The sequence below is a fragment of the Geotrypetes seraphini genome, chromosome 5, assembly GCF_902459505.1.
Source record: "Geotrypetes seraphini chromosome 5, aGeoSer1.1, whole genome shotgun sequence".
Taxonomy (NCBI): domain Eukaryota; kingdom Metazoa; phylum Chordata; class Amphibia; order Gymnophiona; family Dermophiidae; genus Geotrypetes; species Geotrypetes seraphini.
This window is the reverse complement of record NC_047088.1, coordinates 97,917,911-97,943,897: the sequence shown is the minus strand read 5'-3', so window position 1 is coordinate 97,943,897 and position 25,987 is coordinate 97,917,911. Positions and strand designations below refer to the sequence as shown.

Below are 25,987 nucleotides of genomic sequence, written 5' to 3'. Positions count from 1 at the left end.
GGTGGCCTGGCAATGTGAGCTCCTGGGCAAGTTGGAGAGCTGGCATCCAGTTGAACAAGGGGTATCTTGAAGATTGAATTTCATTGTCATTTTAGGGGTCTCAGAAAAGTCTGAGTTAACCCTCCCGACCCCACCCCACTCTACCTGTCCTTCCCTTTTGCTTTCTGTGAAGAGTCAAAAGACAAATGGATTTGATATACCACCGTTCTGTGGTACAACCCAAACTGTTTATATTATATTATTATATGCAAGTACTTTCTCTATCCCTAGTGGGCTCACAATGTAAGGGCTGGAGCAATGGATGGTCAGGTGACTTGCCCAGACTCACAAGGAGCCTCAGAGGGAATCAAACCCCGTTCCTCAGGTTCTCAGCCCACTGCACTAACCATTAAGTTACTCCTTAGACAGCTAATCTTCAGATTGCATTTCTCAGAAGTTCTGCTTTACAAGAGAGCAGCAAGACCAGCAGTGACTAATGGACTCAGGTGAGGCAGAGCTGGCATCTAAAGGCAGATGGAAGAGTCTTCACATTCAAGAGCACTCGTTCAGGTTGCTAGAATCCTAACAGAGGTGTGCTTCATGCTGAGAGTGGCCTGTTGCATTACTTTCACAGCTGCAGCAGTATCTTGTTTGTAGCAGTAGGCTGGAAGCCCCACTTGAGCGTATTAATAATAATAATAATTTTATTTTTATATACCGCTAAAGCCAAAGTAGTTCGAGGCGGTTTACAATAAGAAGAGCTGGGCAGTCAGCGAAGATATAACAATGAAGTCCTTGAATACAATGAATTTTTAGAACAACAATGATGTCTTAGAATAGATGCATATTTGTGGGGGGGAAGAGAAACAGAGTGAAAGTTGGATTGTAGGGACGTCAAGTACAAGTAAGTGGAATACAGGGGAAAGTCTTTAGGAGTTCTTGGTTACAAATCGGTTAAACAGGTTGGTTTTGACTAGTTTTCTAAAGTTAAGGTAGGATGAAGAGTGCGTGATGAGATTACTTAGCCAGCCGTTCTGTTGGTTTGCTTGAAACGCAAGAGTTCTGTCAAGGAATCTTTTGTATCAGCAGTTTTTTATTATTGGGTGGCTGAATATTTGTATTCTGCATTTTGGCCTAGTGGAATAGTCCAATTTAAAGTGGGTGATCAGGTATAGGGGGCCAAACCCAGAATGGATGTAAAACAAAGGCAGACAAATTTGAACAGCACTCTTACGTCTAGGGATAGCCAGTGGAGTTTTTGGTAGTAAGGGGTTATGTGGTCCCATTTTTTTATACTGAAGATCAGTCGTACTGCTGAATTTTGTATGATTCGGAGTCTTTGAATGGTTTTCTTGAAAGAACCCAGATAAATGATATTACAATAGTCGAGCAGGCTTAAGATTGAGGCTTGCACCAGTAGTCGGAATGAAGCTGTGTCGAATAACTTTCTGATGGTTCTTAATTTCCATAGTGTTGAGAAGCCTTTTATGATCAGTAGCTCTGTGTGAGAATCAAGAATGAGGTGACGGTCCAGCGTCACTCCCAGGATTTTTATGGTGTCGACGAAAGGGAAGTTCTGTCCGTTCAGGGAAATTGAAGTGTCTTTGATTTTGTTGTTCGGGCTGGCTAGGAAGAATTTGTTTTTTTCGGAGTTGAGTTTCAGTTTGAATTCAGTCATCCATGATTCGATTTGCTTTAAAGTTAGTTCTAGATGTTTCTTCATCTCAGGAGTCAGGCTTGTTAGGGGAAGGATTATGGTGATGTCATCGGCATAGATGTCAAACTTGATTTTTAGTTTTTGTAGTAGATTCATCAGTGGGGAAAGGTAAATGTTGAATAGAGTGGGAGATAGGGGGGAACCCTGTGGGACTCCGCATAGGATTGCCCAGTTGGAGGATTGATTATAATTGCTATAGACTTGGTACGATCATTTAGTCAAGAATCCTTGGAACCATTTTAATACATTGCCTGAGAGTCCGATTGTCTCTAAGCAATCTAGTAGAATGGCATGATCGATTAAATCGAAAGCACTACTCAGGTCCAGCTGGAGGATTAGTGCACTGGAACCTTGGCTGAATAGATTCAGGAGGGAGTCCAGTAAAGAAGCAATATCTGTTTCCGTGCTGAACCCGGAGCGAAAACCCGATTGGTTGTCATGAAGTATGCTGAATTTATCTAGGTGTGTTACTAAGTCCTGGTTTACCAATCCTTCCATCAGCTTTACAAAAAAAAGGGATGTTTGCAATGGGTCTATAATTCGATGTCAATTGGATAGATTCCCTGGGGTTTTTAAAAATCTGTGTGATTAGAATCTGACCTAACTCCTCGGGGAATGTACCAGACGATAGTAGAGAGAAAAGCCAGTCGTGTAGCTTGGCTTTGAAGGTGACTGGAGCAGCTTTCATGACGTTTGGTGGGCAACTGTCCAATCTGAAGAACAAATCGGCATATTTCGAGTAGAGTTTGCAGAATTGATTCTAGGTGGGGGTAAAAAAATTGTTCCAGTATATATCTACCCTGGATTCGTCAATGTGTTGGGCGACTGGGTAGTTCAGATGGTTGGATGTGGAGATCGGTAGGTTGGATCTTAGGTTGTTGATTTTGTGGTTAAAAATTTCAGCTAGCACGTCGGCTGATGGTGGAGGGGTCTGTAGTGGGGCGGAAAAAGTCCTGTATATCGTAGAGATTGTTGACGAGTTTGAATAGGGTCTTGGTGTTGGTGTTGGGGGAAGCCTATTTTTTGCGTGTAAAAATTCGTGCATTTTGTAGTTATGAGTTTTTTATATTCTTTTAGCTTTAGTCTCCAATTTGTTCTACTTGTATTATCTCTTGATTTCAGCAATTGTCTTTCCAGTTTTCTTAGTTCACGTTTTGCTGTTCCTAACTCGGCATCGAACCAGCCGTCCAGATTTTGTTTCTCATTTTTTTTAGTTTGATGGGGGCCATCTTGTTTAGGATTTGTGTGCTCGTTTCGGTCCAGGAGTCTACGGAGAGGGAGTCCGAGTCTGAGGAGATGTCGTAGTGTGTCCAGAATTCCACTGGGTTTACTAAGCCTCTGGTGGCTGTCATTTTTCTAATCCTTTTAGCTACCTTGAGTTTGGATGAGGAGCGTTTGGATTGTCAGTTGAGTTGGAAATTGCATAGACGGTGATCCAACCTTAGGGTATCAGTCCAGGTGGTTTGGTACCAGAATATTTTTGGGTGGATAAGGTTTTTGGATGAAAAGGTGACTAGATCTAGTTGATGTCCTTTTTGATGGGTTTTTTTCTGGGAGAGGCACAAGGAAGTCTAGCAAATTGATAAAGGATAGTAATTCGCCCTGCTCTACCTGCTCTAGGTGGATGTTCAGATCACCAGTTGTAGGGACCAGTGGTAGAGTTTGTAAGGAGGAATTCAAAAAAGGTTTCCTTGGCAATGGACCATTTCTTGGGGGGAATGTAGAATAGTGTGATGATTAGGTTCTCTTCTAGTTGGTCTGACCAGAGTTTACAAGAGAGGATTTCGATGTCTGCTGAGGATTTCGAGGCTAGGATGAAGGATTCAAATGAGTCTTTTACAATGATGGTTAGTCCTCCTCCTCTTCCCTTGTTTCTGTATTAAATGCTGTCTTCATTGTGGACTTTGGTTTTCGACATTAACACAGTGTGGCTCTTGCTCTGCTGCTCCTTCTTCATCTCCGGGGGGAGGGGGGCGGGTGTTCAGCAAAGAACAGAAAATTATTTTTCAGCTGAGCCCAAGTACAGTATAACAGGCGCGGTGGTTGAAGCTACAGCCTCAGCACCCTGGGGTTGTGGGTTCAAACCCCGCGCTGCTCCTTGTGACCCTGGGCAAGTAACTTAATCCTCCATAGCCTCAGGTACGTTAGATAGATTGTGAGCCCACTGGGACAGATAGGGAAAATGCTTGAGTACCTGATTGTAAAACCGCTTAGAAAACCTTGATAGGCGGTATATAAAATCCTAATAAACTTAAACTTATGCAGGGCTGTATGCTGTGTATGGTATGGTGCTGACAGACAGCAGCCTCAGGATGCAAGAAATCTAAGAGGATTATCTGGAGCTTCTCAATAGAAAAAACCCTGAGGACAACACCTCCCTACTTTGAGTTTTTACTTCATAGAACATTTTTGATGAAACATGCTTAAAAGACTCAGGATATGGTTCCCACACCCTCAGCTCCCATAACCTCAGCCAACATAAGAACATAAGAATCGCCACTGCTGGATCAGACCAGTGGTCCATCGTGCCCAGCAGTCCACTCACATGGCGGCCCCCAGGTCAAAGACCAGTGCTCTAAATGAGTCCAGCCTCACCTGTGTACGTTCCAGTTTAGCAGGAACTTGTCCAACTTTGTCTTGAATCCCTGGAGGGTGTTTTCCCCTATAATAGACTCCAGAAGAGCATTCCAGATTTCTACAACTCTCTGGGTGAAGAAGAACTTCCTTACATTTGTACGGAATCTATCCCCTTTCAACTTTAGAGAGTGCCCTCTCGTTCTCCCTACCTTGGAGAGGGTGAACAATCTGTCTTTATCTACTAAGTCTATTCCCTTCAGTATTTTGAATGTTTCGATCATGTCCCCTTCTCAGTCTCATCTTTTCAAGGGAGAAGCAGCCCAGTTTCTCCAATCTCTCACTGTACGGCAACTCCTCCAGCCCCTTAACCATTTTAGTCGCTCTTCTCTTGCCCCTTTCGAGTAGTACCATGTCCTTCTTCATGTATGGTGACCAGTGCTGGATGCAGTACTCCAGGTGAGGGCGCACTATGGCCCGGTACAGCGGCATGATAACCTTCTCCGATCTGTTCGTGATCCCCTTCTTTATCATTCCTAGCATTCTGTTTGCCCTTTTCACATCCTCTTTTGAAAACTCTAGATCAGTGTTCTTCAACCACCGGTCCGTGGACCGGTGCCGGTCCACAGAAATTTCCTGCCGGTCCACAGGGCCAGCCCGTGCATCAGGGCCAAAACAGTGTTCTTCAACCGCCGGTCCAACGTCAGAGGGAAGGCTTCCAGATGAGGCACGGGACGCACAAGGAGCTGCTGCCCGCAGCTTTGTGCACTGCATCAGTGAGGAAGAGGGAGCCAGCTTGATGATAATACCAGGGGGGGCATAAAATGGCCAGGCGGGAGAAGGCCAGAAGATAAGGCATAGCATGGAGGGAGGGAGACAACAAAGGTAGGGGGAATTATTTTATTTTTGAATTTAGTGATTGAATTATGTCAATTTTGAGAATTTACATCTGCTGTCAGTGTGCTTTGTGTAGTTTAATTTTGTGGTTAACCATTATGTGTTGTAAATAAGATTATATTGTGTATCTGTGAAAAATGAATGGAAAAAATAGTGTTACAATTAGTACTATTATGGAGGCAGGGTCTGGAGGGGAGATTGGATAGAGATGGGTGGGGTCTGGCCCATGACTTAGCCCAGTGTTCTTCAACCTCCAGTCCACAGAATAATTATTTTATTTCTGCCGGTCCATAAGTGTAAAAAGGTTGAAAAACACTGCTCTGGATAACTGATACTCCCAATCTGTCACAATTAACATGTGAGGAATCTGTGGGAACCCAAAGTTCAGCCTTATTGAACCCTTGGAGAAATCCCTATGGGAGAAGGCGAGGACCCCTCTGTAGTATGTCTGTTTCAAAGAGAAGAACTCTACAATTATTGGAGGCCTTAAGTATTCCTAACGCTCTGCTCCAAGAGATTCCCTTGAAGAGGATTCATTTTGGAAGGGATTAGAAAATGTTCTAAGGTTTCCCAGTTCATCAGGCTATTCAACAAAGCTAAGAGTTAGCAGAGCCATGAGGAAGCTATGTCCCCTGTCTCTGAAAGAGAAAGGAAAAATAAGACATTCTAAGGTGGATGCACTGGAAATGATGATAACCAAAAAGATCACCATTCCTTGGAAGGTGAATCTGTGCTAAAGGATATTCAGGACTGATAGTTGGCATCAATACTCGAGCAGGCATTTGAAGATTCTGCTGCTGTACGTCTCCAGGCAGCAGTCCTACAATTCTAGAGCATGTCTTCACTGTCTTCAACAAGAATAAGAGGTCATATCTCTAGATGATAAAGAGATGGCTGATGGCTCTGCATGTCTGAAAGCAGGTTTAGCTTATGTGGCAGATGCCATGTATGACCTTATTCACACATCGTTGAGGGATATGGCTATCATGGTCTCAGCTAGGTGCCTGCTTTGGCTCCATTATTGGTCTGCTGCAGCTTCCAAGACATATCTTAGCAGGCTCCCCTTTAGGGGAAGTTGTTCTTTTGAAGAGGATCTCAAGAAGTGGGAGCCCAAGCCGCAGAAGTTATCTGAGAATAAGCCTAGACCCTCTTTTTGGTTGGTCTCTAGCAAGGTTTAGTGATACCTGGAGGTATTGGTCAGGACCCTCTGGGTCTTTTCAGTGATCCTATTTTCAATCACAGACAGTGCCATTTTGGGGTAACAGGAAAGGAAGAGGCAAGTGAACTCATGCACCGGAAGCTACAAACAGCTACTCAATGATGTGCTGAAGTCAATTCCTCATCATTTTAGATAGGTGGCCATCTTTCTGGTTTTATTGGAGGAATGGACTCAAATCATATTTGACCAATAGTTATCAGATATGGTTGAAGTTGCAACAAACAGGAGTATTCCCATTCTCCCATGGATTCTTTTATTATTCCCCCTGCTACGTCCTAGCCAAGATAGTAGGCTTGCAAGTCACCATTCAAAATCTTTGGGTAGAACTACAGCTCCCAAATCCAAAAGAGTGGGGATTATAAAATATGCCATTTAAATCTTTGCCCCATAAACAAAGGAATTTTCAATCCAATCCTAAACCTCAAAGGGGGTCAATCAAATGCTTTGTCTCTCATTTCAGAATGAAGACCTTACAGTCAATGATTGTTGCAGTCAAACAATGGGAGATTTCAGCAGCTCTAAAGGGCAATTCTCTAACTTGGTACCTAATGTTCAAAGTCAAGTGCGTGTACATGTTATAGAGTAGCAGCAATTATGCAAAACAGAGGTGCCAAAAATTTGCAGGTACATTCAAAGTTCTAGGTAGGATACAAGCCGAAGTTACTTAGCACATAACTGCAAGGAGATGTACACGTGGGGGAGAAGAATGGGCATGCCATGGGTATGTCACCAAATGATGTGTGCAACTTACAGAATACCACTGCTTGTGGTATTGCGGTATACAAATAAAAGTTATTGCATTACATTAATTTCTTTTATTCCGCCAATACCTTGCGGTTCTAGGCGGATTACAAAAGGATGAGATTTTGGTCATATCCAGAAGATTACAGGGAAGTTATTGGTTGGAACATTTATACTCTGGTTATTATTATTACTGGTGCACTTAAGTGCACCAAGTAACACTTGTAGCCACTAGCCACTGTCCTAGGTGAGCATGCCTATATTGTGGCATACCAACAAGGCTTTGTGCTAGCACTCTTTAATGGTTTAGGCATCCCCTGAAGCCATAATAGAACTAGCACTAAGGGAATTAGAGCCATATTTTGAGTGAAGCAAAGAATGCTGTATACTGCTCTCACCTAAGCAGTATTTTGATATAGCCTTTAGAAAACCCTTGACAAGCCAGAGAAATGGGTTGTAGGGCAAATTAAGATAAGTGCTGGCAGTTTGAATGTTATTTTGCTTGCTAATGCAAGGTAAACACTGCATGGAGATAAATTCTGATAGCAAGACAAACATTGCACCCAAGTCAATATAAGGAGACACTATTTTGTCTATGTTTTTGGCTCCAGCTCACATTAAAATAAAGAGAGGATTTTTAAAAATTGATGATAGAAATCTGTTACCTACTTTATGCTAGTTGTCTTGATTGGTTTCAACCAGTGCAGGTTTCTGAGATCTTTATTCCTCTCTGTATAAATGGCTGGATATTTCCTCTGTTCTTATTTCTAGCAATCTCTGTTGTGGTATCTTGCTTACATCTTGGCACCAAGTTATAGAATTACTCCACTAGACCTCACAATCCAGTTTACTACACATCAGAAATTCTAGAGTTCTGCAATTCTGAGCCAGCATTACCAGTTTCAAGCAATGCTTTTGGGTTGGCCATGGCTCCTAGGACAGTTTCCAAAATGGTGGCAGTCATAATGCATTTCTCTGTTGAGAGAGAGCAAGGGTTCACCCCTTTCCGGATAACTGGTTGATCAGAGCCAACACAGGGCATGAAAGTGTGCAACATCCCAAGCAAGTCAATCGTTTCAATCTCTAGGTTGGTGATAAATCTCCACAACAGTGGTTCAAACCCATTACCAATTGAATTAGTTGGGGCAGAGATTTGACACCATGGCAGCAAAAAGTTTTCCTTCTGAAGCACAAAATTGAGATATTCCAATTTTAGATTCGACATCTCCTAGGCATTCAGACTTCTCAATCCTGCAATTATATGCAGGTTCTGGGGTCTATGGCAGCTACCATAAATGTGGTGTCTTGGGCTTATGTCCAAATACGTCCCTTCCAGAGGTCTTGGCTTAACAGTTGGTCAGATCAGAAAGCTACAAGTACCATTACCACAGACAGTACAGATCAAAGTCAGCATGCAACAGTGGCTCCATTCTTCAATCTTCTCAAAGGAGTATATTTGAGACTATAACCTGGATGATTGTGACCCCAGATGCCACTCTGTACAGCTGGGAACTCACTGTCAGAGACAAGTGGTTCAGGGATTATGATCAGTGATCCTCTTTATCTATCAACTGTCTAGAACTGAGAAATGTATGCAAGGTGTTGCAGGCCTTCAGCGCTCTGACCATGGCAAAACCAGTCAGTGTATTTTCTGATAATAAAACAGTGGTAATATACATAAACAAGCAATGAGGCATAAGAAGTGTGACAGTAGCCCAGGAAGCATTTCTGCTTCCTCGCTGGGCAGAGGTGCATCTTCTCACTTGTTTGGTGGATTTCCTGAGTAGGCATACCCTCTGTCCAGGGGACTGGGAGCTATTATCGATAATCTTCTATCATATACAGACTTGATAGGCTCTACCATTCATGGATTTGATGTTTCCAAGTTCAATGTGAGGATAACTTGCTTTCTCAGATGCCAAAACAGTATTCCAAGGGTCTCGACACATTGATCCAGTCCTACAGGTCTCCTTTGTGTGTTCAGCAGCACCTGGCCAATCATTGGCCATGGAGAGTAGACTACTGCTCATCCAAACCCAGTAATTATAGTGGAACCAGACTAACATAGAAGACCTTGGTTTGCAGATCTAATTTGGATCCATTGTACTTAGCCTCTCCATCTTCTCCAGAAGAGCCTCCTAGTGCGGATCTTGTGGTGATGAAAGATCCCTCTCCCTACTGCCTTATGGCTTGCTTCTTGAGCATCGCACTGAAGGCGGTATGGCTACTCTGAACGTGGTTTAATGGACAGAGTCAGCATGGATTCAGTCAATGAGGACTTATCACACAAATTTGCTTCATTTCTTTGAAGGCATGAATAAACATGTGGATAAGATGAGCTAGTTGATGTAGTGTATCTAGATTTTCAGAAAGCTTTTGACAAAGTCCCTCATAAGAGACACCCAAGAAAATTAAAAAGCCAATGTTCTGTTGTAGAATAGAAACTGGTTAATGGATAGAAAAGAGAAGGTAGGGTTAAATAGTCATTTTTCTCAGTGGAGGAGGGTAAACAGTAGAATGCTATTTATCGTATTTATAAATGATCTGGAAGTCAGAACAAGTGAGGTGATTAAATTTGCAGATGAGACAAACTATTGTGACGAATTGCAGGAAGACCTTACAAAATTGAAAGATTACGCATCCAGATGGCAGATGTGGACAAATGCAAAGTGATGCACTTTGGGAAGAATAATTCAAATCAAGGTTACTTGATGCTAAGATTTACCTTAGGCTCCGCACCAAAGAAAAAGATCTAGAGGTCATTGTAAACAATATACTGAAATCTTCTGCCCAGTGTGCAGCAGTGGCCAAAAAAGCAAACAGTATGCTAGAAATTACTACAAAAAGGATAGAAAAATAAGATGAAGAATACTACAATTACCTCTGTATCATTTCATGATGCAACCTCACCTTCACCTTGAGTATTACATGCAGTTCTGGTTGCCACATCTCAAAAAAGATATAGCAGAATTAGAAACGGTTCAAGAAGGGTGACCAAAATGATAAAGGGAATGGAACTTCTCTCATATGAGGAAAGGTTAAAGAAATTAGGGCTCTTCAGCTTGGAAGAGACAACTAAGGGAGGATATGATAGAGGTCTGCAAAATCCTGAATAGTGTAGAATGGATAAAAGTTAATCAGTTTTTACTCTTTCAAAAAGTACAAAGATGACTTAATAAATTTACATGGTAATGCTTTTAAATAACTAACTTTATTTTTTTGTATACCGCCATACCCGGAAGAGTTCTAGGCGGTTCACATCAATTAAACAAGCTTACAAGTGGTTTACATCAATTGAGCAGGGTTACAAGCGGTTCGATATCAATTGATCAAAGTTGCCAGGGGGGGTGAGGGAGGGATGTTGAGGGGAGAGGGGTTGTTTAGATGGAAGAGGCGATTGGATCCTAGTCTTGGAAGAGGCGGGTTTTAAGTAGTTTTCTAAAGCCGAGGTAGTTGGTGGCCTTGAGGGCCATTTGGGATAACCATGGGTTTAGCTTAGTGGCTTGGAAGGTGAGGGTTTTGTCGAGGAATTTTTTAGAGTGGCAAAGTTTAAGGGAGGGGTAGGCAAAGAGTTGGATTCTGCGGGAGTCCTTGATGCTGTGCTTCAGTGAGAAGTGAGGGATGATGTAGCTTGGGGATAAGCCAAATACCGTCTTATAGCAGAAGCAGGCGAATTTGAATAGGACTCTGGATTCTAATGGCAGCCAATGGAGTTTGTGGTAGAAAGGGGTGATGTGTTCCCATTTTTTCAGGCCGAATATGAGGCGGACAGCAGTGTTCTGGATCATTTTGAGTCTCCTGATGGTTTTTTTTGTGGAGCTCAAGTAAATGATATTGCAGTAGTCCAATATGCTAAGGATGGAGGTTTGTACAAGCAGGCGGAATGAAGTGTCGTCAAAGTATTTTTTTATGGTGCGGAGTTTTTTCACTTAACAAATAGTTGAGCTTTGGAACTCATTACCAGAGGATATGGTTACAGCGGTTATCTGGATTTAAAAAAGGTTTGAACAAGCTCCTGGATGAAAAGCCCATTGTCTGCTATTGAGAAAAACATGGGGGAAGTCACTGCTTGTCCTGGAATTGGTAGCATGGAATATTACTAGTATTTGGGATTCTGCCAGGTACTTGTGACCTGGATTTGCCCACTTTTGGAAGCAGGATACTGGGCTAGATGAACCATTGGTCTGATTCAGTATGGCTATTCTTACATTCTTAAGATATTATTTTGATTCTGCATGCCAGAAAGAGATGGGATGTCTTGTCAGACTGTATCTCCCATTAAAGCAATGACATTTTAGATTTTAGCTTCCTCTAGGAGAGTCACAAGAAGGGATTGGCCTTACATTCCCCTAAGGTTCATAGCTGTGCTTACATTTTATTTTTTGAGGCCATCTTTGGCTACTTATCCCAACTTAGTTTGATTCTTAGAAGGGTCGATACACTTCAGGCTCCCACTGTGTCCATGAAGTCCCAATTGAAGTTGAAATTTGGCACTTAAGGCACTAGGCCTTCCACCTTTAGATTCCTTGAAGGTGATGGCTTAAATATCTTGTGATTTTTCTCTTAGCCATTTTATAGACTTATACGATTTCTGAACTTCAAGCTGTTTTATAGAGATCCCTTTCTGGGTTTTATAAAAGCCAAGGTTTCAGTCCATATGGTTTCCACCATTTTTCCAAAAGCAGTTTCTCCATTTTACTTAAACCAATTTCTAAACCTTTCTCATTTTAGGAGGGAAATCTATGGGACTTTGATGTCAGCAGAGCCCTCATGAGACACTTTAGATGTAACCACCAAGTTCTGAAACACTGGCAGATTATCCTTTATGGATGAGTTAAGAAGGGTGAAACAGCCTCCAAAATTACAAATGCTCATAGAAACAATTTCCTTGGTCTATATTCTCAATGGTAAGCAGGTGCCAAGGGCCTAACAGGATATTTCACTAGAGGGGTTCCACTTCTTGGGCAGAATTTCATGCAGTGTCATTGGATGATATATGTAGAGCAGCAATTTGGTTCTCTCGTCATGCATTTGAAAACACTAGTCTACATATGGTTGCTAGATCAGGTTCCATTTTCAGTACTGAAGCCCTTAGAGCAGGAGTTCTGACTTCCCACCCAGTTTTAGAATGCTTTGCTACATATCTCTACAGTTCTGGACAGGTCTGGTGAGCATGTTAAGAAAGGATAAATAAGATTTTTTTTCTGCTAATTTTCTTTCCTTGAGTTCCATCAAACCAGTCCAAGTCTTCTCCCTATACCAATTATTCTCTGGCGTTGATTCAGGTTATATTCTTTTGCTTTTTCTGTTCCCCTCCCCCCCCAAAAAAAAAGAAAGAAAGAAGAGTAATGAATCAGAAAGAAGGGGAAAACAAGTTTCCTTTGTTTTGTTATAGAAATTTACTCTGGACTGCACCCATCCTGTAGAAGATGGAATCATGAAGGCTGCTAACTTTGAGCTGTTCTTGCAAGAACGAATCAAAGTAAATGGAAAAGCTGGTAATCTGGGTAGTGGAGTGGTGACCATTGAGAGGAGCAAAAGTAAAATCACTGTAATCTATAAGGTTCCCTTTTCCAAGAGGTATCTGAAGTACCTCAACAAGAAATATCTAAAGAAAAACAATCTTCGTGATTGGCTTCGTGTCGTTGCTAATAACATAAGAACATAAGAACTGCCATCTCCGGATCAGACCCATGGCGGAGGCCCAGTCAGGTATACTTCCAGATTAACCAGGATAAAGAGGAAGAAAATAGATTTAAAGGCTCCCTCAAATGTTTTCTTTTTAAGGATGTATTTGAAAATTATGATTAGGGCATTAGTACCCCTAAGTTTACTTGCCTAACTATCAAGGCACCCTAATTCTTTTTCTCGTTTTTCCTCCGCCCTCCTTTTACTCATCCCTTAAATGTTTCCTTTACTCTAAAATTGTAATTCCCCCCTCTTTTCCAACTTGTCTCTAGTCAGTCTAGTTTTGGTGAATGTTCAGACATGTATGTTTTTGTTTTTTAATTTGGTGTCCCCCATTTTAATAGATATATATTGCTTAGAAATTTTAATAAGCGTTTAATCAAATTTTAAATAAAACTTGAAACTTGAATCTTAAACACTTCAGTATTGGATAAGAAGAGGGGGGGTGGGATTAGGAATGATAATAATAGATAACTGTTAATTATTAAGATATGAGTGGGAGGGGTGGGATTCTTTTCTATATATATATTTGGAGGTATACAAATAAGATTGTCAAGTGATTAGTTAATATATTTCTGGATGGTTATTGTACACTTGTTGTAATTTTTGAAAATGAATAAAGATTAAAAAAAAGAATTGAAGTTCTAAGCCTACATGGTGCCTTTATAGGGTAGCACTCACAGGACTGTTCTCCATCTCCATTTGCTGACTGACAGGCCTAAGTCATAAATTCTGGACTGATCTGGTGAGACTCAAGGAAAGAAAATTAGCAAGACAGATCCAATTTCTCCTTTAATACTTCTTATATATGTGATACTTGGTAATTGTTGCATCAAAGGAAGAGAATCAGGCTAAGTGTGAGTGTGTAAACTGGTAAGCCTAGCTTCCAATCCAACTTCTACCACATCACTTCACCATCATCAAGCACCCAGGGCCATCTTCAAATAAATAAACCTTCATGGTCATCATTTTGTATTTACTAGTTAAATTGTTATTAAACCTCTTTTATTGTATATTTGCCAAGTTTACCTCTTTAGATGGAGGGATTAGAAAAACAGCTTGTCCTCTGATTTTGATGCTGCTCTTTCATGGGCCTACTGTAACTGGTGGTATTATGTTTGGAATTAACCCAGACACATGGAAATCTGGATATTCAGGAATCACCAAGGGGACCTTCAAACAGATGTAATCCTTGCGATTTCTTAAATAAAAGCATGAAAGTGCTGAAAACATAACATATTTCTTCCCATATAAACGCTAGGGAATTAAAGTACTCTGAACTGTTCAAACACCCGATCACTTCACACAGTATGAAAAGAGAGTTGCAAGTTCTTTTCCACAAGAAATTGCAAAGTATAAGCCTTAAGAGTTTTCCTCCTAATGACCATAATGTCTAGTATGAGCACCTGTATTTGCATCTGTGTGTCTCCTCTAGCTAGCTCACATTTGCTCAGCTCACTAGGTCATACCAACTTTTCTTCATAATAGTTTTGATTGTTGAAGGCTGACAATGGAATGCAAAGTTTAAGACAAGTTTACAGAATATAGCATTAATAAAGAGTGACAATGAAACACAGAATTTGAGAAGTGCTCTACACAGATTTGATCAGTTATTTATGTGCTATTACTGAATTATGGCTATACTATGTCTGCCTTCATCAGTTAGAGAGAAACTACAGCTAGAGTTTTGCATTCCATTGTTATCCTCTTGATTGCTGCAGAGTAACATAAAACTGATTTTCAATAATCTGAGAAAATATGAGCTAGCAGAGTCACAGAGCAGTTACACATGTACCATCTAAAGGAGAATCATTTATATACAGGGCCAGGGGTGTTAATGAAAGACACTGTCAAGGGGCACAATGCCAAAGCTGCCTTCTCACTGCAAATATGCTTTTTCAAGAGAAAGGGAGATAAAGGAAACCAACTATCACAATTCTGCTCTCCCTTACCCATTAGGATTTATGAATGGACAAAGCAAACCCACACATCACAAGTCACTTAAAACAATTTTGGCTTTTTATTAAAAGAACAAAATGTGTACAAATGTTGGGTGATACGGGGCAGGGATAGATGGAGAGTGTCAAGAAGGTGAAATCAGACATCACTTTTAAATTAAAAAAATATATATATCACAGCAAAATAAAAAAGGCACACCACAGACAGTTGATTTTATAAGCTTACAAAAATGTACAATAGAAAATAAAATTTAAAAATCAAATAAATACATTTAAGAAGCAAAATGCATTACAAATAAAAATAAATATATCAATTTATATATATAATTTGAATATTTGTTTTATATGCAAAATGTGGTTGGGACATTAGGAAGGTTTGTGTGATTATTAATTTTTTTGTGGGGTGGAAGGTATCAGAGGACCCTGCCCTGAGATACTCTGACTGGTGGAATACAGTTATAAGACTGTTTTGCCCTGAAAGAACTAAGGCACTGAAGGCAAGATGCTATTATAAAATCAGTAGCAACTTCTATTAGAATCTCACTCACACACTCAGATCTCTCACACTTTTCTTTACATGTGTTCCACAGTTGCTAATATTGGACAGCCCCAAGATATCCCATAGAACCAAGGAAAATGTGTGAGACAATATCTGAAAACTAGTAAAAAATTTTAGTTGGCTACATTTACTTAATGTACAGATGGAAAGAAATATGCACACAGAGAGGGACCCATCCAAGAAAAACAGCTACAGGTCTCATAATGACACTATGGACTCTCTCCCCATCCTGAGCTGCGATCATACCAATGCAAGGTGACAAATGTGCTTCCAAGATTAAAAGCCTTTCCTATCTAGCATTGGGGGGAGAGGGGGAGAGAATCAACAAAAATGAAACAACAGCGACAATATAAGGCTAGCAGCTCAGAAATTAAAACTTCAAGAAAAGGAGGTAGGAAGAAAGATAATGTACTCTATTCTGTAGAGTGCAAGAGAAAGACTGTCAATGAATATACCAGGAACAAATAGGTAGGTCCAGAGAGTTATAACAAGTTTAACCAAGTTAAACACACAAGCTTTAAGAGGTGAAGACATATTAGTAATGAGACAATAAGGATGCAGACTCTCCCAGAGAACAGTGCCCAGAAAAGCTCAGCTCTTTAAGTTATCTGCAACTATTCAAAGTAAATTAATCCCTAGCATGCACTGAGGTTTAAAGGCTCATGGTCAACCAGCAACCATCCATACACAGGAAAGTGGAACTCCTTTCACTGCAAGAAATAAAAACCCTCACACATACCATCATAGACACAATCAATCAATCACACACACAAACAAAAATACTGTGCAAACTTACTGCATTTTAGGCCACTACATAGAAAGTGACAACTCTTGTTCAGTGGCAATTGCCCTGGTCAACAGATTGCTGATTTTATATTTGGTTTGTCCTTTAAGTTACTAAAAGTGTTTTTTCCCCTTGGAAATTTTCAGCAGCAAAATATTATATTCATCCATTACAAGTATGGTGCTGAAATCTTGTTGGTATGTCTTTCCTACAACCAGTGTTAGCGATATGACACATCACACTTTCACCTGAGATTTCAATACAAACAAGGAGCAATCAATTGTGCATGACATCACTGTCACAATATGAGTGCCTCCAGTAAAATGATCATTAAATCTAGCAAAGAATATTGTTTCTCATCTTGCATCCAACTGCACAGTAAAGAATCCCAATAGTTTATTTTATAAAATGTGGATTATGGGAGTTCCTGACTAGAGCAACAATATCTAAACAAGAACCCTTTTCTGCGTAATCAGATAAACAAGTTTTTAAAAACAAAACAAAAGTCTATGTATATCAAACATCATTTAGGGGAAAAACGTCAAGCGTTCTGAAAGGGAAGTAGAAGAAATTAGAGTTGAAAGTGCACAACAAGACATGGCTATTATTCTGCGTTTGATTTAAGTCAGGGTGTCTGGCTCTAGTAATACCTGGAGGACAGCTATCCTCTACAAAGCTCTCCTTGTATTATATACAGTATCTCCAGAGTGTGATCTAATTCAAGGAAGAGAGAGTACAGACTGCTCAAGAACAGGCAAAATTGATAAGCCAAATTATCAGAACACAGGATGAAAACAAGATACTTAATTCTCACAAGTATGTGTCTCAATCATTCCCCCTTGGGTGATACCTATAGGTGCCTCTGCTCTGTGACCCCCTAGCTTACATACAAGTTTACTGCTTATACATCACTAGATTTTACTTGATTAAAATCTGTTGGTTTACCAGTCACTGCAGAATGACAATGGAACACAAGGCTCAGGAAGTATTCACTCTACTTGTGACATTTTGTGACCTGTGGCTTCTCAGCCATTGGCTCTGAACAAGTGATACAATGGCCAAAGCAGGTGATGGCTCATCTCCAGGGTGGTGGGCGGCGATTGCTACCTCTCCTCACCAGCTGTGTACCACGGCGGCGGGAAATAAACAGGACCTGTCGCTGTGCCCTGCTCAGAAGACGGGGGATGCGGCTGGGTTTCTCCTCTGTCAATAACCTCATGCCCTTCAAATATAGCAGGGCTGTAGGGGGAAGCTTGGTACTCAGTTTCTTTGCTAGTGCCACCAGCCACAGGTTCAGCCTGCGCATAAGTTGAGTTGGAGGGGATACCAGGGTGCTCCAGACCCAGTGCCAACCAGACACACCATCTTTGTGGTGCCCCTGAGAAAGAACTGGGATCCTGCTTCTGAAACCAGCCTTATAGGTCTTGGGGAAGAGGTAGAAAAGGCGCTTCTCGCTCACCACGCCACAGCGCTGTAGTGCTCGGAAGGCAGGTCGGGGCAGACGAAGAAGGGCCCGGAGCCAGAGACGAGAGACTTTTCGAGGTAAGCAACGTAGGCACTCTCTGACAGGCTGGAAGACCAGCACCACAAGCAGGTAGAGGGAAAGGAAGAGGTATGGAGAGGTGAGGAAATATACAGCAATCAGGATGACTGGAACATAGTAGAGGTACAAACGGTAGCTGAGGGCCAGAATGATAAGACAACCACCCACCTTGGCCACCATCAAAAAAACAGAGGCAGAGACCAAGAAAACACTGTGTAAGAGGATATATGCCACAACTAAGGACACTGCCACAGCTTCTGAAGCCAAAAGGAAGGCATCAAGTCTTGATCCCCCACCCCGCTGCGCCAGAGTCAACAGCACCACCAGCAAGAGGAAAACAAATGGGAAGCCAGGATAAGCTGCTATCAGGAAGGCCAAGGTTGCACAGAACACATGGGGGAGTAGGGTAGGCAAAAAGGAGCTGCGCTGGGCTATGGGTTCTGGAGACGGTCCATCAGAGAAAGAAGGGTCCTCAACATCTGGCAGCTCTAAGCCATCCTCATAGGAGGCTGGGAAGGCATGAGTTTCCAATGACTCAGAGCCTCTCTTGCCGGCTGAAGACTGCAACTCAAAATATGGCACCTCACAGAGGCAGCCATCAGCAGGGCCACGCACCCCGGCCTCCTCCTCTACACAACTGAGGGGTGCTGTGTCCCCAAAGCTGCTGAGGTTGAGGGAGTCCAGATCACAAAGTTTCCCCTCTTCCTCTTGCTCTGGCCTATCTGCCATAGCTTTTGGGAGCCCCAATTCGTGCATTTCACCCTCTGCATCTCCCAGGGGACCTACTTTGAGGCTCTTGGGTTGCTGGCGGACTTCAGCAGCATGCTTCTGGCGTAGTTCCTGTTCACGGCGTTTGTTGTATTCCATTTGATTGGTGAGCTCAGTCTGGTGCTGCAGGCGGGTCAACTCAGTGCGAGTACGTTGCAGTGTGTGCAAATGACGGAATTCCAATTCCTGTGTAGATTCATGCTGTCGGAGCAACATAGCACACTCCAAGTCCTTCTGTGTCTGCTTCTTATTCAAGTCCTGTAGGACAGAATGGAGAGTTCAGGGAAGGAAATAAGATGCCACAATTACTGAGAACCACATGACTTACTATTAAAATTTTTCAATACATTGTCAAGGTGTTAACTAATGGTGAAACACTAATAATTGGCAGAAAGTAGGTGCTTACCTTTAATAGGGATAATTAGCTACATATTAGTGATGTCATTCAACAGTGCCATGGACATATTAGTCCCCCTAGAATTCTGAAAAGCCTCAAAAGGCATTTCTGAGCATATGTTAGCCACCCCCCATCATAGTACCCACTTATTTTCACTCCAAATACAGGCAGGCTTATTCATGAGGGGAAAACAGTTGTGTTTGTGAGGCTAACATCCTGCTGTCCATGGAGAACCTCCTTTTAAGGCAACGGAAAAGTTGAATTAGTCAGCTACACACTAGTGACTCCCAAGCAAATGGCTGTGAAGGGATGTTATGTAGAGAAATCTATGTCCACCCTTTACAGCCCATGCATGCTGTAGTAGAATGAAGCCATGTAGATGAGGTTAAGTTAAAAGTAAAGCAAAGACAACAATGGAGAATACCAATGAGTGATAAGCATTATTGGGAAAAGTACAGAGAAAATGAAAAGGAATATTGAAGGCCTTGCACTATGGTACACCAGATCGTGAGCAACGCAAACAAAAGTAAAATAATGAAAAAAGGGAATTCAGACCCCAAACAATGGGCTCAGAAAAGACTAAAGGCACACTTGGTGCATTGAAGAAAAAAAAAAGGTTACTGAAGATCCAGAGTTGAAACTGTTCAATAAGAATATATTTTAGATCCGCTGATATGTCCACGATGGAAGAAATACAGCTCCAAGGTACACTTGGCCAAAAAAACCTGTCACGTCTATTTGTAGATGGAAAGCCAGTTATTGAGATTGAGAGTGTGACTTGGCAACAGTCAAGTAATTTGGGTCCTGGGGGACAGACAAGAGTATTGGGTTTTTTTCCACAAAAGGCAAGAGCTCCTTATAGTCTTCTGTATGAAGCCATTTTGTTTAGGACAGCTCAGATTTGGTAGATTTTGTGTGTGTTTGCTTATAAGTAGATACTGAGTGCATTCTAGAAGCCAGCTAGCTAGAGTCCTATTTTCTATGGGGAGCATGTGTGAATTTAAATCCAAGGAGGCAGAACACAGTGGAGATTGCCTATGGTCTCTGATTTCCTAGCGATGAAGGCAATTGCTACTCTATAGTATGGAGTACAAAGTTTTTCCATCTAGACAGGAATGCAGCTGAATGCAGTCACTACAGGATCTGTCAAGGGTGAAAATACCGGCAGTCAAGCTACACTATGAACTGAAATAAGCGTGCTGGTAGAAACTACCAGCAGATGAATGTCAGATTTCCAATGGCTTTTTCCAACATCTCAATCTAAGAATTCATTTATCTTGAGCTATTACATTTTGAGCATTCTTAAGATCAACAAAATTATTTTTCAAATTATCCAATCTAGAGGACTGCTGGTTCAATTTAGTATCAACATCTTGTATTTTTAGAAGTAGAGGATAAGGATATTGAAACAAAAACCTTTTACAAAGTCGCAATGGTTAGCCACAAAGTCTCCAGTGTTACCACTGATGTTTCTCTAGTTGATGTAGTGGAACAGAGACAAAATAAGTAGTTTGAGAGGTAGCAGTTTCAGTTACCAAATCTAAAAACCTCAATATACCAGGCTTCCGCTAGTTATCAATGCTTTCCTCCATCAGTGAAGCTGAAATTGATTGAAACACCTGAGAAAAATCATCATCGCCTGGAATCTGTTGACGGATTTGGCCTGTGCTCCTGAAGTCACATAGATCCTTCCTCCTTGCATGGTGTTTCCTTAATGTTTAGTCCTGGGCATGGACAGGGTTCAGGTCCTAGCAGGTTCACTGGCCAAATCAGGACTCTTCCCTGGTCCAACAGTGATTCTGCCCAAAGTAGCAGTGACTGTATAGGTGGTAATGATGCTCTGATAAGAAGAGAAGTTACAGATGAGGGGGGAAGAGTTCCCCTAATCTTGCCTCATCATTTCAGCATGTAAATAAAGTGAATTCAAAGAGAAAATGCCTCAGCATCACGCTCCAAATGCCCATCTTGTCTCTGGAAAAATTTTCTTATTAATAGTGTTCTACTTGCACCTTGTAGATTTCTCATATGAAATAAGTTATTCCATGCTAACATGGTGAGTTATAGAAGCTAAGAGGTAAACAATCAGAGGTGGATGCAACAAGATATCCTATCCTTTGATGACTGGAGCTATATAGATATAGAGCTTTGCTGGTTCCATCAGGAGGTGGAAAACAAGGACTTTCCTAATTTCTGAGCATATTAAATCTGTGTTTCATGTGAGTTGATAAGACAATTATGAGGGTGAATCAAAAATTAAAGGCAATTGTTAAATTATGTGATAACTGGAACAGAGCTAGCAAAATGCAACATATGTACTCATACATTGCCTGCTGGATAGTTCATTCACACACAACACAGTGCTTGGCTTTTAGTCATGTGGCAGCCACAAGTTCAGAAACATGTATGCTCCAAAGACAACATACAGTAGTGTGCTGTCTTTGGACAAAGGGAATGAAACCTGTGGTAATTCATCATCGGATATTGACTCAGTATGTACATAGCACCATGAATCAATGAAAAGTTTAAGAATGGGTAAAAAGGTTTAAAGCAGGAAGAACAGGTGTAACCAACCAAGGTTGTTCTGGTCATCCATCAACATCGTGTACACAATAGCATATTGACAGGACGGATTGCCTTGACTAAAGAAGACTGACTGATAACGGTGTCTCAGTTGGCTGCAAATTTGGATATCAGCTATGGATCTGCATTTGCCATAATGCATGGTGACTTGGGATACAGGAAAGTCTGTGCACGATGGGTTCCCAAACAGCTTACTGATCTGCACAAACAACAGCATGTGGAGTTTGAGACCCAGTTCCTGAGACGGTAGGAAGAAAACTTGAGTATTCTGGAGAGAACAGTCACCATTGATGAGATATGGGTTCATTACTGCGACCCGGAAAGCAAAAGACAAAGCATGCTGTAGCAGTAGCCTCTGGAAGGGAATGGCCACAATATATTTTGAGCTTGCAAGATATTTTGGTAAGCCATAGCTATTTAATTTTCCCAAGGTCATTTGATTTAGGCTTTAATTCTAATGAAAAGAAGAAAAACCATTTTCCCCTCCAGAATCCCAAACTGATTCAGCATGTGTCTTTAAAAGGGGAGCAAATTTATCTGCATGTGCAATGGGTTTGTACTATTTTGTTGGAGTCTATTTTGACTGTGTGCCATGTGTGGATTGTGGATCTTCAGCATATCACAATGCTAGCAGTGCTGGAAACTGAATGAAAAACTACCCTATTTGGCATCTCCCAAACCAAGGAGAAATGGCAGAGCAACATCAACATAAGAGGAGTGAAACATACAGTGTGCAAAGGGATAAAGAAGCATGCTCTGTGCATCACAACCACAGTATAGAAACATAGAAACATAGAAGATGACGGCAGAAAAGGGCTACAGCCCATCAAGTCTGCCCACTCTGCTTATCCACCCCCTGTCTATACCCTACTGACCCAATTTCCTTATCTTGACCCTCGTAGGGATCCCACATGGGTATCCCATTTATTCTTAAAGTCTGGCACACTGTCTGCCTCGATCACCTGCACTGGAAGCTTGTTCCAATGATCAACCACTCTCTCTGAGAAGAAATACTTTCTGGTGTCGCCATGAAATTTTCCGCCCCTGAGTTTGAGCGGGTGCCCTCTTGTGGCCGAGGTCCTTTGAGAAAGAAAATATCATCTTCCACTTCGACACATCCCGTGAGGTATTTAAATGTTTCGATCATGTCTCCCCTCTCCCTACGTTCCTCGAGAGTGTAGAGCTGCAATTTGTTCAGTCTCTCTTCGTACGAGAGACCCTTGAGCCCCGAGATCATCCTGGTGGCCGTCCGCTGAACCGATTCAATTCTGCGCACATCTTTACTGTAATGTAGCCTCTAGAATTGCACACAGTACTCCAGATGAGGTCTCACCATGGCCCTGTACAACGGCATTATGACTTCAGGCTTTCGGCTGATGAAACTTCTATTGATAGAACCCAATATCTGCCTTGCCTTAGATGAAGCCTTCTCCACTTGATTGGCAGTTTTCATGTCTGCACTGATGATTACTCCTAAATCTCGTTCTGCTGAAGTCCTAATTAAAGTTTCTCCGTTCAAGAAGTACATCCTGCATGGATTTCTGCTTCCGAGGTGCATGACCTTACATTTCTTAGCATTGAAGCCTAGCTGCCAGGTTGAGGACCAACTTTCCAATGTAAGCAGGTCCTGCGCCATATAATTCTGTAAACTGCATTCACTTACTATATTACATAGTTTGGCGTCATCGGCGAATAGTGTTATTTTACCTTGAAGCCCTTGAGTCAGATCCCCTATGAATATGTTGAAAAGAAGTGGATCCAGGACCGAGCCCTGCGGCACTCCTCTGGTCACCTCTGATGTTTTAGAGAGGGTACCATTAACCACCACCCTCTGAAGTCTGCCACTCAGCCAATCATTGACCCATGTAGTTAGTGTCTCTCCTAACCCCATCGATTCCATCTTGCTTAGCAGCCTGCGGTGTGGGACACTGTCAAAAGCTTTACTGAAGTCCAGGTACACGACGTCCAAAGACTCTCCCAAGTCCAACTTTCTTGTTACCCAGTCAAAGAAGCTGATGAGATTGGATTGGCAGGACCTACCCTTGGTGAATCCATGCTGACTGGGATCCCAAAGATTCCCTTCATTCAAGATAGTGTCCAATTTGCTTTTAATTAGCGTTTCCATGAGTTTGCACACTATTGATGTGAGACTCACCGGTCTATAATTCGGAGCCTCTGTCCTGCAACCCTTTTTATGCAGAGGAACGACATTAGCTAATTTCCAGTCCAGGGGAACTTTCCCCTTACTTAGGGAGAGATTGAATAGCTCAGCCAACGGTTTCGCCAGGACATCGCTCAATTCTCTGAGCACTCTTGGGTGCAAATTGTCTGGTCCCATGGCTTTGTTCACCTTGAGTACTGCCTACTCTGCTGAAGCCCCAAAGATCCTCAACAATGCTTCATTTTGCATCAATATGTTGTAGGATTTAGATAAGTTCCTGCAAGAAAAGTACATTATTAAGATGGAGTTGAGAAAATTCATTGCTTATTACTAGAATACGCCACATAACATGTTTTACTCTTTTGGGATCTTGCTAGGTACTTGTGACTTGTTTTTGTAACTGCTGTAAACAGGACATTAGGCTTGATGAACTTTCAGTCTGTCCCATTAGGGTGATGCTTATGTTTTTATATACTTAAATCATTTACTTCACTGAACTGACCGTCCAAGTACCACTGGAAGGAGGTGATGATTTGTGCTTACAACCAGCTGTAGAACATACATGGTGGCAATAATTCAGAATTCCTTGGCTACTGCTGATGCATCAGGTTGAGTTGAGGAGCTAGCATCAAGGCACAGAAGGATAGCAGGATAGGATTTCAGAACAGGACGCTGACTAAAGAAAAGAAAGTTATTAGGTAAGAATTTCTTTTTCCTTTCTTATTGTCAGCTTACACAGTTCTAAACCAGTGAGATGTACTAAAGCAGACCTAATGGTTGGGGAAAGACAAGGCCCCCTGAATGACTGCTTTGCCAAAGTCCAAATAGACCATGGCAAGAACATCCAACCTGTAACGCTAGCAAAAGAATACAGCAAAGACCATGATGCTGTCCTGCAAATCTCAGGTGAAACAGCAGGAGCCTCCATTCAGGAAGCCTCCTGAGCCCTGGTTGAGTACCTTGAGGTACTGAACAACCCATACCTATATAGACGGACTCAATAGCCATCTTAATTCACCTTGCAATAGATGCTTTAGAGGCCACCTGACCCTTCCGAGGGCCATGAAAGAGCACAAAGAGATGATATGAGAGACAAAACGATTTGTCTCCTTCAGGAACCAGAGAAGCCCTCCGGACATCCAATTTGTGAATCTTCCAGTCCACAGAACAGCCCTCTGCCTTGAAGGAGAGCAAACACACCATCTGATTCACATGGAACGGAGGCATCACTTTTAGCAAAAAGGACACCGAATTCACTGCAAAAGACAGATACGGTTCCCGGCATGATAGAGTCTGAATTTCTGAGAACCTCTGAGCAGAGGTGATCACTACCTTAAACACCATCTTAAGTGTGAGATTCTTGATGGAAGCTGAGTGCAAAGGCTCAAATGGAGCCACCGACAATGCCTGGAGAACCAAATTGAGGTCCTACAAAGGAAAAGAAGGAGAAAGCAAGAATCGTGCAACCTCCCTGTGCAGAGCCAGAGAGATGTACTTCACCTTCATCCAAAAGCTGGAAAGAGCCACAATGTGGACCCTCGAGGAGCTCAAGGCAAGCTCCTGTTCCAGGACCCCCCCCCCCCAACACACACACAAATTAGAAACCTGAGCTCTCCAGGGGGATATGGCCCACAATGATTCAAAAACTCACCAGACCCTGACATAAGCCAGGGACATGGAGATCTTCCTAGACTGAAGCAGTGTAGGAATCAGTTCACAGAAACACTTCAATAAGTGCCACCTTTCAAAAGCCACACCATAACCAAAAGGGATCTGGAAACTCCATATCTACGAGCCGATGACAAAAGAGCCCCTGACCCTTGGGCAAAGTAAGAGGGATGTCAACCAGTAGGAAACAGACATCTGCATACCAAGGTCTGCATGTTCAATCTGGTGCCACCAACAAGACCAAATGAGAGTGATATGTAATCCTGCACAACACTCAGCCCATCAGAGACCACAAAGAGAACACATAGATCAGCTCTGCTACTAAGGCTAAAGCAAGGCATCTATCCCGAGCCGATGAGTTTCTTTATTTACTGAGGAATTGGCTTGAGCCTTCGCATTGACTCAAGAAGCCTTCAAGCTGAACTGAGGGGACCCCCAATGGACCACTATGACCTGGCCTACTGTTCCAGCTCCTACTCTCCTGAATCCAGAAGAGATTGGCTGAGAAAGTCCATTTGCACATAGTCCTTGCCTACAATATGGACAGCCGATCGAGACTTCAGATTTGCTTCCACCCAATGGCAGAGGGTCACCACCTCCAAAGCCACAACCTGACTCTGGGTCTCAACTTGCCTGTTTATGGACAACACAACAGCGTCTCAACATCACACTAACCACTTTCTCTTCCAGGAGTGGCTGAAACTCCAGCAGAGTCAACAGATCTGCCCAGGTCTCTAAGGGGTTGATGGACCAG

General features: G+C 42.1%; 1 protein-coding gene across 4 annotated transcripts in view; it reads right to left on the bottom strand.

Moving 5' to 3' along the window:
* The window catches only part of TAOK2 (TAO kinase 2), a 275,812-nt gene that overhangs the window by 56,426 nt on the left and 193,399 nt on the right, over positions 1-25,987 (bottom strand). For 3 of the 4 annotated variants that reach the window (XM_033944802.1, XM_033944803.1, XM_033944804.1), the window contains exon 17: positions 14,813-18,685. In XM_033944802.1, coding sequence (XP_033800693.1) covers positions 17,192-18,685 — 1,494 coding nt within the window. In that variant the 3' untranslated portion in view covers positions 14,813-17,191. Of the gene's footprint in view, positions 1-14,812; positions 18,686-25,987 lie in introns of those variants that run through there. The other variant, XM_033944805.1, reaches the window with a different exon arrangement.